General features: G+C 47.5%; 1 protein-coding gene across 8 annotated transcripts in view; it reads right to left on the bottom strand.

Moving 5' to 3' along the window:
* Positions 1–15,197, bottom strand: part of CCND2 (cyclin D2) — a 50,617-nt gene extending 35,420 nt beyond the window's left edge. For 4 of the 8 annotated variants that reach the window (XM_026076967.1, XM_026076961.1, XM_026076965.1 and 1 more), the window contains exons 1-4: positions 14,979–15,197; positions 13,771–13,991; positions 12,038–12,253; positions 9,201–9,360 (exon numbers count right to left, since the gene is read on the bottom strand). In XM_026076967.1, coding sequence (XP_025932752.1) covers positions 9,201–9,360; positions 12,038–12,253; positions 13,771–13,965 — 571 coding nt within the window. In that variant the 5' untranslated portion in view covers positions 13,966–13,991; positions 14,979–15,197. Of the gene's footprint in view, positions 1–3,260; positions 4,076–9,200; positions 9,361–12,037; positions 12,254–13,770; positions 14,120–14,554; positions 14,647–14,978 lie in introns of those variants that run through there. The other 4 variants (XR_003255373.1, XM_026076964.1, XM_026076963.1 and 1 more) reach the window with 4 other exon arrangements.
* Positions 15,198–15,651: the final 454 nt, after the last annotated feature.

Genomic DNA, 15,651 nt, shown 5'->3' with positions numbered 1-15,651 from the left:
TATATATCCATTTGGGACTGTCTAGAGTCTTCTCCCAGACTGTGAAATGAGTAAAAAATGTTTATAAAATTAAAAAATGTTCAAAAACCATTTATATAAGAGACTTAGTGTCTCAAAAATCTGCTCTCATCTACACAGAATAAATCATGAGTAATTCCATTCATTTCTTTAGATTATGAAAGAGAAGAATTGAAGAGAAATAAAGCTCAACAGAGGTGTTTCTCCTCTCATACAAACTGCACTTATTCAGGCCTAGCTCCTCAGCTGGAACCAGTTCCCGCAGGCCCCCTCACCATGGTGGGTGTCACCTGGGCGCATGTGGGCACCCAGCAGAGCTCCCTGGGGACCAGCTGCCATCCTGCCACAATGCTGCGGGCTGATGCCACCAGGACAGGACCAGGTGAGGCAGCTGAGACACAATACCTGCGGAACTACGTATGGGTATGTAATGCCAAGGACAAGGCACACACTCAGACCTCCACCTGGCAAGCACAAACCCTGTGTGACAGCACTGGCGTGAACCAGGTTACACTTGACCAACGTGGCCCAAATTTGGGGTGTGACTCCAGCCTTCAATTTTTGAGGATAGCAAACTGCATCCTAATTATGCAGGTAAACTATGGGCAGCCATGGATTTGCCATAATTTATCCCTCCTTGCCTCAAGTTTTGGGGAAGATGTAGCAGAAAAATATGTCAAACCTTCTCAAGCTCTGCCAGAGTTTGGAGAGCCCATATGGAAGCTAAGATGCAGTGGGCAAGAGTGAAGCTGTAACCTCTTTCACCCATCCTCTTGTGCCAGCAAGAAGGAGAAATGGAGCCACTCCGGGGACGAGGTGGACCCTGGCCCTCATGAGTGCCACCAAACACACCGCAGATCCACACGCAGAGCTGCTCAGAGAGGCTAATGAGAGAGGCCCTAAGCAAAACGGAGAGCTCGTACACCTCGCGCTCAATGCTTGGCACCACCTGGGTACAATGGGCTGAGTGAGGGGGAGCTTTCCAGCCTCCCCTCTCAACCTCCTTGCCCCCAAGGGGCTGACATGTTATTTGAATGCCGGTTGTCTCGTGGTTTATTTTATATCTCTGTGTTACGTACTCCCAGAAACCGTCTTCCTAAGAAGCTGAATAAAGAGCCATAGTGCCCCTGCCAACTAGCACTGCTGTAGGTCTGCTTCCACGTGGGGTCACATGAGAACATTTCTATGCCCAATAACCTTGTTAGTTCCCTTAATGTCATTCATAATGCAAATGAGACAGCTAGCAAATGGCCAGAGGCCCAGAGTGACTAAAGCTCAGCATCCAGAAAGTCTTACATTGCTGCTAGCTCTAAACTAACTTCCCTCCATAACAAGCACCATAAACTTGGCTATCAAAGCTACACGTGCCCAGTCTTTGTTGTACAACAGGCAGCGATTTGTATCACTGGCTTCTATTTTTAGCATATTAATTAACTACTGCAACTGGTGAGGCAAGTGTCTCCAACTGGAGAGTGTGGCACCATTGTCTGAAGTCATCACCTCATCGCGCGCTATTGAAAATCATGGCAGTGACCCTCCTGCTGATATGAATTTAACCTGACATGTCCACAAAAGGGTGGGGGATGGTGCACCAATTTTGTGCACATGGTTCTCCACATCACCCTGGACCCTATTAGTGGGGAAAGAGCTCATTCAAAGAAAAGAAGCCACATTGTGCTGGGCCACCTAGAGGGTTGAATAGAAAAGGCTAAGGAAAAGAGCAGGCAGCGGAATAAAGAATGTAATTAACATATTTCCATATTCAAGAAAAGCAATAACTACGTGAAATGTTTGTCAAGGTGCAATGACAGCATAAATATTAAGCACCAGATCTGAGGGGACACAGAGCCCCCCTCCGGGTCTCTTACATTCCATCGAGAAATTCAAAACAAGCTTTTATACAACATTATTTTCTCTTACAAACCTCTATCTCTGTTCCCCTCATGACACCAAGTCAAATCCCACCATTCTTGCTCAGTTTTCACCCATGCAAAACTGTCCCTGGAGTTAAGTCAAAAGCATGTCCTGGATGCTAAGTAAAAATTAAAATAAAAGGAGGAGAGAGAGGACAAACATCTGACTTTGAAACACATGCTTTTACTTTAAATTCTTTTTGGAGATGACAAACACTGACTTACAGAGGGCATCTTATAAAAAGCACTTGTTACTAGACATCTAAAGCAAGGCTACGGGCTAAGTCCTTCTTTCAGATGTATAAGTGACTCTGGTTAACTGGGATCCAATGCCTGCACTGGAGAAAAGGCTCCAACTCCAAACTTTTGCTGTGATTTATGCAATTCAAAGGCAAAGTACAAATGGGTCTCAGGGAAAGAAAAGGGAGCAGCCTGACAACGTGTGTTCTGAGAGCACCTGAACATACGAACACACCAACGACAGGAACGGATTGTCAGAAAACAGGACTTGTTTTACCTCCTATTCCTAGACATTGCTACTGAGTAAATCCAGGGCGGCTGGGACAATCCATGTCCTTTTTGCAGCAAATGCGCGCTGCATCAGAGCTCAAACTGGCAGCCAGGGCATGCATGTGCATATGCCAAGGATGCTGCTCTGAACGTGCAGCCAGCGCAGCTGTGCGTCAGGTCCCAGGATCCTGTGTGCTGCTGCAGAGCTGTTGGGCTGGCTGGGTTTCGCAGGCGGATCCAGTGGACCACGCTACCTCAGAGCCAGGAAAAGGAAAGCTTGACAGGCTCTCTGAGGCAGGAGGGAACCAGAGGCAGCAACCCGGGAAGGTCCTGTAAGGGGAAGCCCTAACTCGCAGCCAATAAAGGAAAACTGCCGGAAGGAAAAGGGAGCACTGACAAATACCCAGGCTGAACGTGCTCAGTGTGCGAAAGCCAGGTGGCTTCTTACAATGACCCTTGTTACTATTCTGGATTTGGGTTTTTTTAACAGCTAGTTTTAATCTCTAGAATTTGACATAGGTTTGTTTTCAGAGTTGCAGTTGCAGTTGCAGAACTGGGAGCTGCTGCCTTGAGGAAGGCAAAATTTCTCATGAAAAGAAAAAAGAAATGTAACCTCTATCAGGAGAACAAAATCGTGACAGTAATCAATTCTGTTTATAAAATAATATTTAAATGCCCACAAAAAGATAATGGCTCAAATTCAGCTAGCCTTAAATTTCAACCAGACAGTGATTTTACTATGACAACAAGCAAGTTTAACAAGTAAGTTTGAAAGAAAGGTTTAAAGAAAAAAACCTAAGTAGTGAATTTATTTCTCACCTGTTTTGATCCAAAGGCAATTTCAGTGTTAGTGTGCTGCTTTTTTTCAAATGCAGGTGGCTTTAACTGTGTTGGCCACTTTGTCTCTTGCTCTCATATTTCTACAAGACACAGCAATTTTTCCCTATGGTAACTATTCTGCTTTTAAAGGCAAAACCAACTGACTCCTTAGCATTTCAAAAAAAGGGTATACCAGTGCCAAGTATGACCAAACAAAAGTTATCAAGCAAAACAGGATGCAGACATAAGTGCTTCTGTTTCAGCATGCAGGAGGTAGACACCTAATTCTGTTCTTAGGCTAGAATAAGGCAAAAAGAATTTGGCCTTTATACAAATGTTTCTAAAGCATCCTAAATGCTAGTGTTACGGCACAACCTTTCAACGGAGGTAAAGACAGGAAAACATGCTGAACAGTCTACATAAGAAAGCAGATGAGCACTCAATATAACATGCTTATTAGATGATCATAAATGCTATTTCTGAACAACTATTATTTGTACTGATTATTAATTTTATTTGTTCTACACCTTTAGTAAGGAGGCCTAAGGAAGGATCAGGATTTAGTTAGTGCTTGAAACACCAAAGGGTCAGATGTGAAGCTGGTGGGAAGAAGGGCAGCTTGTCCGACAGCACAGGAATTACTTATCAGCAAAGGCTCTCCTCCTCCACTTCCTTCCACCTCATCTTCTTGGGTTTGGTGAGTCCTACAACTTGAGGAGCAAGTCTGCTCATATGAAATGCTTCACAGGCCCTGCCCATCTGCTGATTGTGTGCTGATGGCTCCCGTGACACCTTCACATCAATCGCTGTTAGTCCTAGGTAGAAACCACAGGAAAGCAAGGGGAGATTCCAGGTGGGACAATGTGGTATCTACTGTGTCTTATGCAATTACTCAATGAAGTTATCACATTGTAGGAGCCTGATCCTAAGGAAGTTGAGGGCGAAATATTAACTGCAGGAGGACAGGATCTTTATTTGTTTTGCTGGAGAGCTGAATATACTGATATAAGCAGCCTCCCCCAAGAAAAAGAACGAGCCTTCTTTTGTCTGCCAATAAAATGGTGTGGGTTACTCCTTCTTCTGACAAATGTCATGCAAGAAATATTCATGCAACCACTGCCACTTCCCAGCATGTATTTTCTTTCTGAGAGATTAATCCACAAAGCAAAGCATCTGTGGACTTCCCTCTTTCCCTCTGCAAAGAGCCAGTCCCAGCTAAAACATGGAACACGCTTTTATCCTTTGCAGGGACAGAGCCCAATGGCTCTGACACAGGCCAAAAGGGGAACGATTCATACAGAAGTGCCCGGCAGGAGTCCTGCAGGCCGAGCGTGCCTCTTGGCGTAATGAAGCATTCTGCGTGGTTACCCTCCAGATCACTAGGGTTACAGGCCTCACCTCACAGCCTTTGCTCACACAACGCCCCCATTGACTTCCAGAGGACTTCTGCCTGTGTAAGGATTTCAGGATTTGGCCCAGGAATAATATAAAAAAAAGCCTTCTCAGCTTTCAAATGTAGATGATGAATGTCCCAGTAACAGTGGGCAGAGGTTTGGCACACAGTACAAAACTGAGTTAAAGCTGAAATTTTCCTCCTCTTTCTTAGGCTCTTTGCAGACACAGATTTTGAAAGCCTCTGGTCTGTGAGATGCTCCATTGTGTCTGCCATGGAAACATCTCATCTGCCATGGGACTCAGCTGAAGCATAAAAGAGACCACGCAAAGGGCTGAGGTTTGGGATTTACACAGTTATCTTCTATCTCTGCAAGCAGGCAAAGCATTGTGCTTCCAGGTTTTGCATGTCACTTAAATCTAACACTGAAAACCTCCTCACTGTGACTAGTTTCTCCATTAGAGCTTGTGTCTAGAGATGCAGAGTTTCTCTTACCAAAAACTTGATATGCACAGCCTCTTCTGCCTAAAAAACTGTTCGCTTGTAGGTCCTGAGATGAAAAAGGGCATCCTGTGCCAAAACGGTGGCACATACGGTCTCCAACAAGAGCACATGGCACAAGGGAGAAGCCAGATATTTGTGACTCAGAACAACCTGGAAGAAGAAGTGAGTGACAAGCCAAAGTCTGGGAAATAACGAACTGTTCTTGTCTCATCTGCAGTGTGGCAAGTTCTGCACACCGCTTTGTAACTGGGTTTCTTGTTACCCAGTTACAAATCGCTCCAAGAGCGATCCTGTGGCTTGGAGCATGGGAAGTGCAAGCAAAACAGGCAATCCCCATGAAAATGGTCCCAAACTGTGGAGCGCTGTGGGAAGGGACAGAGGTGGGTCCGAGGCAGGAGGAATGAAGGATGAAAAGCAATGGAACAGTTGGAGATAAGGTCAGAAAGGCCAAGTGACATGATCCCAGAGAGCACAAGCAGGACCATCCGAATCAGCCTCACTGATAAACAGGGGCTCCTCCCAAGCTGAAAAAGAGGTAAGCATTGGTATTATCGTGAGCCATATGGTTAGGACAGGGAGTTTAGCCATAGCCTTTAATGCCTTTAAAATTCAGAAGACTCCTGAAGAAGATTTCATCCAAAGGTAGCAATCAATCAGTGGGACGAGAAAACAAATGACATGGCAAAAGACTAGGACATATCAGTGACTGTCCGTCTATATGCTCTTATCACACAGTCTCCTGTTCACACAGCCACTGCTTTTGGAAGCATTAAGGCAGAGAGAGGCTGAGGATGGAGCTCTGTTTCCAGACCCTTCTGGCTGAGACTGAGGCTTCAGAAAGTGTGACAAGTGCAGAGCAGGGGAAGCACAGAAGCACTCCATAGAGTGAGCTTCTGTCTTGTTTGGTAGCAGCGTGTTCAGATGGGACCAGTGGCAAAGAGGGTATGTTCTCATATTCATGTGAATCATTAATAATTACACAAAGTGGGAAGAGGATCTGGATTTATATCTACGCAGCTTGCTCTAGAAACCGGGCTCAAAATGAAGACAGAAAAAGAGGGGAGAGCCAAAATGGTAAAACATGACTGAGAAGAATATACAAAAGAAATGAGTATCATTTCCTTTTGCTCAACATTCAAATGGAAAGGAGAATTGATATGAGTATTAAAATGACCCTGAGCATCACACAGAACCCAACAACCCATCGGTACCCCTTCCCAGAACCATTAATGCTTCCCTCTCCATCTGCTGACACAAAGTATTGTAAGACCAAGATCACAACCAGTTCTGTGAAAGCAGAGAACACGTGGGAATTTCTTGTACAAAGCTTTTACTGGGAAATTAAAACCAAGTGGTTAGAGCAGCTAGACTTAAGCTAGAGAAAGAATGCTCAAGATGCACCAGCTTTTACATAAGACACTAAAGAAGAAAAAGTACTTGGGAGCAGAGAAAACTGCACTGAGATGAATCGGAAGTCAAAAGAGAGACACTGCCGTGCTCAAGACTAAGGTCATGAGCCAGCCAGGAAAGGTCAAGTCTGGTAATAGGAGAGAGTCAAAACCAGGCTAAAAACATGCATGGAGAGAGTAAGGCAAGAGGCAGCAATATGTCAAGGGAGGTCATCTTGCCAAGAAAAGGCAAATGGGGAAATGAAACAGCAGGCTCAACGCAAGCTGGGTGAGGGCAGAAACTTTGAGGCAGAAAGGGAAAGAAGAAATGCAGTGGCTGATGAGAGCTCTGCACCAAATCAGAAAAGGAAACAACAACTGGAGCTGGAAGGAAGTCTGATGAGAAGGGGCTTTTCCTCACAGAGGAGGGTAAGAATGACTTTGAGAAGACTGGCAGTGAAAGAGAAATACCGTAGTAATAACATGACATGTTTATAATGCAAATAACATTGTATATGGAGGTAGTAGCTTCTTAGTAAACTGGGAATGAGGTAGAAAACTGCAAATGCGGGCTTGGGTAAGATCTCTGCTTTCAAAGCTGCAGTGGTTGCTAGCACTACTCAAAAGGAAATGTCATCACAGCAGTTTGTGGAAAATGGCAGGGGAAGAAAAGAAAATCCACAACTGGCACCATGATGTCCTGTCTTTCAGGAAGGTCCGTATGCAGTCAATTAAGTCTTTCCATATCACCTGCAAGACAGGAAACTCTGACTTGTTGCCTCATCAAACTGCATGTAAAGAACTCCGATTCATGCATTTGAAACATATAACATGAAAAGGGGATTGTACAGGGGAAACACATGAGAGAATCGCATGGTTTGGTTGAGGGTTGAAAAGGGGATGCTGTTTTGGGTATCAGTAAATGGACTAGTAAAGCACAGAGCTTTAACCATCAAGGAATTCATGGAGAAAGAGTCGAGAGAAGCCGTGAACTTAGACATTTTTATGGTCCACAGTCCTACAGTAGTTTGGTTATATGGAAAACTTCAAGGGCGAGAGATTGGAGTCTAGAGTCTGAAAAGTTAAATCCATAATGAAATCTATGTCACTCCGGAAAATGTCCTCTGGGATACAACAAAATAAACAAAACACTTTTTGCGAGATGAAAGCAACAAAAGAGAGGGAGGACTGGGCTGGTTTCGAAGAACACATTCAGATACGTTGAAAGACTTACGGCTGATGGTGTGAAGATCCAGAGGAATGGGCATGAGAAAGACCACTTTTTCCATAAGAAAAAGTGTAGTGTGAATCCTGGGTAGAGGGAGAAGGCAAAGCCATTATATAGCTGATATAGCAGATCAATCCTAAAGGAAAATGCTAATTAGGCCAGAAACATCTGAAGAATTACCAAGAATGATCCTGCAGACTTTGAGCAATATTTCTATCGAGTTCTATGGCATTTTATCTGAAAAGAATCACACAACAGTGGAAAACAAAGGGAAGGCATTAGCATCTTGGTAACCAAAAAGCTTATCATTATCCTACATAGTCCATACAAGCATTCGCTAAAACTGATCAACAGAGACAGCGAAAACCAGCCTGCTTTGTAAAAACAGTTACTACATCCCAAATAATATGGAGTAGCTATAGCAGTAAATATTATATTACATATTACATACATTACATATATTATATAAATTACCCTGGTAATACCCAAAACTTGCACCCCATTTTCCTTTGTCCATGCAAACACAGAGGTAGAACGTAATCCCTGTTACAAAAGACTAAGTGTATCAAACGGCGGTGAACTCAAACATTAAGCCATATACTACTTCACAATAACCCTGTAAAACACTGCATGCTGTTTATTTGCTCCAGGTCTAGCTCCAAAGAAGTAGTCTAGCATTTAGTCCTTTGAATGAAAATTAGGATACACGTATTTTCAAAAAATCATTGCAAAAAAACCCCAACAGCATTGTACAGATAGGTATAAATTAAAAGTCTCATTTAGAAGCAATTATTCTCATCTAAATCTTCAGAGACTGTACTCAGCCAAACACAGGACAAATGGGGTCCACAATGGTTCTTTATCAAACAGGCTAGTTTCATTGCTTATTTGGAGTGAAGTTAGAGAAGAATCAAAATGTTTAAAAAAAAATTAATTACTTTTAAAACTGTCATTCCTTCTACTTCGGTAATATGGTGGTATCACACACATGTTCAAATGTAATCTTGTATTTTACTCTGACAGTGTCTGTTTAACAAAAAATTTGGGCTAACATACTGTAACATTATTTTGGACAGGTATCTGTCCTTACAAATGATCTGCAACCCTTTAAAGAAATAAATGAATGGGCAAAATAGAAAATCATATGGTCTAATCCTGTCTTACTGACTTTACTGCAAAACCAGAACCTATGTTAATGGGAATAGAACTGCAAGTGCATTATGGCTCCGGATTACAAGAATTGTGTTAACACACGGTTTCAGGGCCTGATCCAGAACACCCTATGCAAAGAGTCCCACTGGCATGAACAGGCTCTTCCCACAGCAGATAAGGATGGAAGACATGAAGAGCCTTTGTATGACCAGTGACTAATTTGCATTTTTAATCACAATGTAAGCAGCAGGCATCCCCAAAGCACCTTGGCATACCTGTGGCACAAAGGGCGATAAATGTTTGTGCATGCTTCCGAATCAAAAGCAACTTGTCTTTAGGTAGAGGCAACTTCCTCAGAATGTGTTCAATGAAATCGTGTGGGGTGATGGCAGCAAGATTCCACTTCAATCTTCCCAACACCACGAGCTCCCATTCCTGGGCAGGGGGATAAGAAGAGGAGAAAAACCATAAGCAAGCCTGAAAAAAATCTTTATTCATTTCCCTGATTGTAATTATATCACTGCTAAAATGGTTTTGCTCAAACATTTTTTTCAGTATGCCCCTACTGCTTTGAAGTTGTTGACTTTATTCTTTTTATTTTTTTATTTTTTTTAACACTGGAAATGTCAAGCTCTACTGAAAATAATGAGACCTGGCAGCTCCTGCCAAGATTTTACTTTTTTTGTATCCAGTGCTGAATGCCCACCCAGAAAGTTTAGCCTGCAATTAGATATTGCCAAGGTCACTGTGGTCCTTTCCTAGTAACTTCTTTTAAATGGTTATAGTCCTTACTTTATAGCCATTTAAAGCCCTAGGGATAACTATGCACAAAAATATCCTAGATATACATTCTTTTTTCAAAACTGGGAAAGTTAGCTTGATGACATTCTCTTGAAAGCTGTTTTCAAAAGTGTCTGCAGATAAATCTGATGGCGCTTAATCTACTCCAGGACAGGCTTTGCAGAAAGGAAATGCACATAACAGTGCCAAGAAGTAGCCTGTGTAAATTATCTGTCAATAAATCATGTAGAATCCAACCCCACATTCTTTGCACATTCAAAGCTCCCAGTGAAATCAAAGGAAAACCTGGGTGCATATTTAATGACTGGCCATTCCTTGGAACGTGATTACATGTAAAAATGGCACCTAATCAACAGATCTGACCAAGGATTCAGACAGGCCTAGATCTGCATGCTTCAGAATTTAGAACAAGTTTTGAATACCTTACAGCACCCTGGAGAATGAGTAAAGCTCTAAGCTCTGGCCTTGGACTCATTTCTGTCTCATGCATCAACTATTAACTATCAACTAAATTCCATGTCCTGATTCTTGAGTCCTGATGATGCATTAGCCTGATGAAGCCCAGCGTGACGGGGAGCGCCAGCTAAATTTGTAGAGCTGGCAAGTCGAAAAAAATGTCCTTTAATTTTGCAGCTGAGAAGATGTCAACCAGCGTTGCTGAGAAACCATAAACATGAACCCCACAATGCCATTTCTGCAGTCGTTTCTCTGAATAGATGCCTGCTTTAACAGCGGGCATCCTTTCCTACAGACATTCCTGCTGGATTATGACAGAGCCCTCCATAGCTTGAAAAATCTCACATTCACATATGTAACAGGCCTCAGAAAACAGATGCTTCTTTTTGAAAAAATACCTGTAAAATGTTTTAACATAATGACAGTTACATTATCTATGGACTAATCTAAAAATGCTTAATCCAGAAGGCTGGATACAGGGATGCACTTAAACACATTTAATTCCATGTGACACAGAAACACAGGCACATCTTTCGGAGTCTTCTTGCACTGGGGCCACAGTGTTTAACAGATGGTCCCATCAGTGGGACACCTAATGTCTGTGACAGCCATGACAGAGCTTGCAGTGCAAAGCTCTATTCTGCCGCGGCCTGAGCTCCCAGCCCCTCCCTGTGGGGAACTCCCACTGGCTTTGCTGAGTGATTCACAGGAGAAATTCTCATGGGATTCGTCTTGCTACGCATATTCACTAGGATCTGTGAGAACAGACTGAATGTACAACTCATCAAAAGGCTTAATATTTGCCTGCTGCACTGCACACTGAAGTGCTTTGCAAATGTTAATTATTACATCAAGTGATTTCAGTTGTTTTTGTTTCTGCTTTCGCTATGTCAGATCTGATCTTGAACTCCTCAATAAGGCATGGTGTTTCATTTGCAGCGATGTTCGACCACGCTTTCCATCGTGCCACCTGCCTGGCTGATAACCTACTGGGAACCAGACTCACAAAAGCCGCCAGAACAAGGCCACAACTTCCCAGTGGTTAAAGCAGTGCTCGGACCAGCCACTTATTGGCTGCATGGTGCATGGGCCCGGACCCTGCTCGGACTGCATGCTCTTGGGAAGAGTTTTGGGGGCCTCCCCCGGCGGCAGGCTGCTCAGGGCCCGGCTTCTCCCCGGCTGCTGGCAGGAGTACGGCTGCCAGGCGGGAGCGGTGCTGGCAGCGCTTCAACGGGTGAAGTCATGCGCGGGCGCGCGTGGTTGCCGCCAGGTGGCGCCGCCGCGCCGCGCCGCGCCGCGCCGTCCCGCACCACTCCGCGCAGCCCCTCCGGGGCGCTGCCAGCCCCGCGGCCGCATCGCTCCCGCTGAAACCCATGCACTTATATGTGTATGTGTGTGGGTGTGTGTGGGCGTGTGTGGGTGTGCGCCTTTCCACCTCCTGCAGAAAAATGCGCATACGTCAAGGAAAAAAAAAAAAAAAAGCCAGCCCGCCAGATCCCCTCCAGGAGCACTTCCGTAACTGCTGTGCCAAGGAACTGCATGGGAAAAGGGGCTGCATACTGTGCGGGAGGCAGTTTTGGGAAAGCCAGAACCAACAGGAAGAGTACTCCTCCCACCGCCACCAAAGGAATTGGGTGCCTGCAGTTTTGGATCGACCCCTTTCAGTCACCTGGGTGTCTTTAGCGCTTTTGACGATTCACAAAGCGTAAAAAAACATGGAAAGTGTAATTTTAAAGGGGGGGGGCAAAAGTGATGGTTTGCTGTGGAAGGAGGGGAGAGAGAAGGAAAAGGCTGTCAGTGTGAGAGCTGATGGAGAGAGGATGAGGTGTGCCAAAGGTGGAAGGGGGCTGCTTACCAGCAGCTCTTGGGGTTTGATGGAATTGTCCGTATATATGCACAGTTTCTCTGCTGTGAGGGGGATTGTCTCTTTCAGCTTGGAGGCCAGGAACATGCACACTGCCCCCAGCAGTTGCAGATGGCACTTTCGAGTGGGCACCACAGCTAAGAATCTGTCCAAGTAATTCATGGCCAGAGGAAAAACTTCTTCTTCACACTTCTGCTCTTCACAGACCTGCAAGTGAGGAGCATGGGGAGGGGAGCATGGTGGTGGGGGGAGGGAAGAGAGTAAGAGATGAGAGAAAAAATAAATAAATGATCCCATAAAAATAATGGGATCTGTGCTACAGCTCCTGCTATTTTTGTTTCCCGGGGAGCTAAATTTGGGGGGAGGGGGAGATCTCTGGAGAGGCTGGGAAGGCTGTCAATTGGCTTTCACATTCCTTTAGTTCATTCAGTAAGAAATGAATTCAAGACACTGTGTGGGAGAGCCGAAAAGCCCCATCCAGCAGTAAGCGAGCAGCCGCCGACTCTTTTTTTTTTTTTTTTGCGACCCAATTTTTCTTTTTTTTCCTTTTTTTTTTTGATTTCGTCATATTTTCAAAAAATCGATAAAAATATCAAAATTGCCCCGGGGGTCCCGGTTTTGGTCCTGGCGGCATCCCAGGGCGGTCCCCCATCGTTTCCGACAATTGCAAAAATTCCCCCGGGGGGTGTCCCCCAGCCCTACGCCCGCGATCCGCCGAGGGGGGAGGAGGCAGACGGGAGACTCAGCGAGGGCGAGGTGGGGTGGGGAGAGCTCGAGGAGCCTGGATCCCTTTAGCGAGAAAAAAATTATTTCAAAAATTTACCAAAAATCGAGACCGGCGAGAAAAAGCACAAATCGCACATGAAAACTAAGCGGAAGGTCTGATCTTCTCAGCCCTGGGGGGTGGTCTGGAAAAAGTCCCCCTCAAAGGAGATCCCAGGGGGCAAATGATGATGGTGGGGCCAGGGCAAAGCAGGCAAGTCTGCAGGGAAATGGACCCGCAGTCGCCCTGTGTAAGTTTTGGGGTGACGGAAGGGTGTTGCCACCCCCTCGGGCTGCCCGGCAGCCGCTGGCCAGGCTGGGGGGGGGCAGGGCTATGGGGCATTTCCGAGCCCCTTCTAAGGAAGGGGTGGGGGGAAGACGGGCTCAGCGTCTCCGAGCAGAGTTGCATGCAGCGCAACATGGCGAAAAAAGGCACGTCCTAACCACTGCATACGTGGGCACTGAAATACTTGTGGGGCAAAATGCAGGGGGCACCGATCACCCCCTTTCCCTCGCCCTGCCCCGGGGGCAGCTCCCTTCCCACGAAAAGTCTCAATCTCGGGCGCTGCAGCCGCCGGGAACCGCAGGCGGCATTTCTTTACTTTTTAATTGCAAACGCCTCTTCCAGCTCCCCCACACACACCCCCCACCGCCGCTTCCTCCCTGCCTGCACCCCGTTTTGCAGGACCGACACCCCCCGCAAGGGCCATTCCCACCACGAGCTGCGAGATGCGCCCCTTCCCCCACGGCACCCAGGCGGGCGCCGGCAAACCCAGCAGGGGCAGGAAAAGGAGGAAAAAAAGAAAAAAAACAAAACCCACCCACCCCATCGCGATCGGAGGGGCGAGAAGCAAGGGGCGGGAGGAAGCGACTGCGGCGCCCGGGGAGGGCAGCCCGTGGGGCGCCGGGGAGCCGCGGCGCGGGGGGAAACGAGGGGGAAAGGGGCGCCCCCAAAGACAAACCTCCAGCATCCAAGTGGCCACCATCCTCCTCATGAAGGGCTGGATGTCCTTCTGCACGCACTTGAAGTAGGAGCATTGGGGCAGATACCTCTCCTCTATGGTTAGTAAGTTGTGCAAAACGCGGTCGTCGTAGAGCAAGTTGGGGTCGGGCAACGCTCTCCTCATGGGATCCACTTCGCAGCACAGCAGCTCCATGTTTCCAAAGAGATCTCCCTCTTTCTCTGATGGAAAATTTTTTTTTTTTGGGGGGGGGAAAGGGGTGGGGAAAGAAGAGGGGTAAAGGAGGAGGGGTGGGTGGGAGGAGGACGGCAGGGCTTTCCAGCTCGCTCCTGCCTCCCCTGAAACTCGTCTCTCCCTCTCTTCTTGATTTCTAGCCTAAAGTTGAAGCAAAGTGACGCAACTCGCCAGGGCAAGCAGTTCTCTCTCTTGTTATTATGGAGAACAGCAGCTGGTCAGACGTAACATCAAACGCGTTTTTTTTTTTCCTCTCTATAAGCTAACAAGGAACCAGGAGGCCCTTGTATAGGGACACACACACACAAATGACAGCTTTGCTTTTTCTTTTTTACAGCGACCAAACTTTCCTTCTGCAGCGGCCAGCCTGAATCTATAGCCTTTTTTCCCCTGTTCTTATTGCAAGAAAGTAAGGGCTCCCCCCATACTCATCGAGATTATGTGGGCTAGGGATGCAATGTCCTGCCTCGGCGAGGTGCCAGAGGCATGTCCTCTCCTCCCCCCGACACTCCCTTAATCTGCAGCCGGGGGAAAAGAGCCCACTACGGACTAAAAGCAAACCCGAAGATCCCGCAGCTTCTTGGGGGTTGCGTTTTGCAGTGTTTTCAGGGCGAAATCTAGCAATAATCGCAACGCTGCTTCCCCCGGTATATACGCGTATTGCTAGCAGACGAGCTGTTTTAGCACTGCATGGTCACACTGATACAACTTTCTAGGAAACGCAGCGGGGGAGGGAGGGGGGGAGAGACTGAACGGGGGAGGGAGGGAAGCCCGTCCCGCACTCGGTGACTGCTACCCTGGGTGCACTGCCCCGCTGCGCGGCCACTTTTGGGAGGCGGCAGGCCGCGGGCACGGCGTGGAGCCGGCGGTGCGCGCCCGCGGCGCCCCGACGGCCGGGCATACTCCCCGCTGCCTTTTGCGCAGGGCTTGCTCGCTCGGCTGCGCCCTGCGGAGCACCTCCGCTCCGTGCCTACCTCTCGGCCCGCGCAAAGCCGCCTAGAAAGTGTGTCAACTTTGCGCGGTCTCTGCCGCAGGCCGCTAAGAGGCAGAAAGGCTCCAGCGGCGGAAGGAGCTGCCCGCTGTCGGGCACGGGAGTCGCCGGAGCACAGGGACAAGGCAGCCCCGCGATGCCTGCGAGGGGCGCATCCCCTGGGGCAGCCTCCCCCTCGCCCCGGTGCCGCGGAGTGGGCTGCCGGGGCCGCAATACCGCCTTAAACGCGCGGGCGCGGGGTTTGGGGCGCCACCGCCCCTTCCGTGATTTGCATAGCCAATAGCTCTGGGGCTCTCGCCGCTGCGCGCTGATGGTTACCGGGCAGATTATATTTTAAGGACGCCTGGTGCACGGCATCGGAAGCAGCTGGCGACGGAGGGGGCTAGGCGCAGCCTCTCACCTGGCCGTGTCGGCCCCGGGCAAGGTGGGCCTGCGGGCCACCGCCGCCAGTAAGCGGGCAGCCGCGCCCCTTCCCTCCCCAGACCTGCAGCCAACGGAAGAGAGCGATGGGACCGGCTTTGCCATGCTTTGTATCTCCGCGGAGTACAGCCGCGAGGGCTTCGTGCAAAAAGGGGCTGGGACGGCCCCACATCTAGCCAGGTCGTTTTAGCCCGTCGGAGCCAAAGGCTACTTCGCCATTGAAAAGCCACCAGGAC

Source organism: Apteryx rowi, unplaced genomic scaffold (genome assembly GCF_003343035.1).
Source record: "Apteryx rowi isolate R43461 unplaced genomic scaffold, aptRow1 scaffold_445, whole genome shotgun sequence".
NCBI lineage: Eukaryota > Metazoa > Chordata > Aves > Apterygiformes > Apterygidae > Apteryx > Apteryx rowi.
Note: the sequence above shows the minus strand (reverse complement) of the source record. Positions and strands in the feature narration are given on the sequence as shown.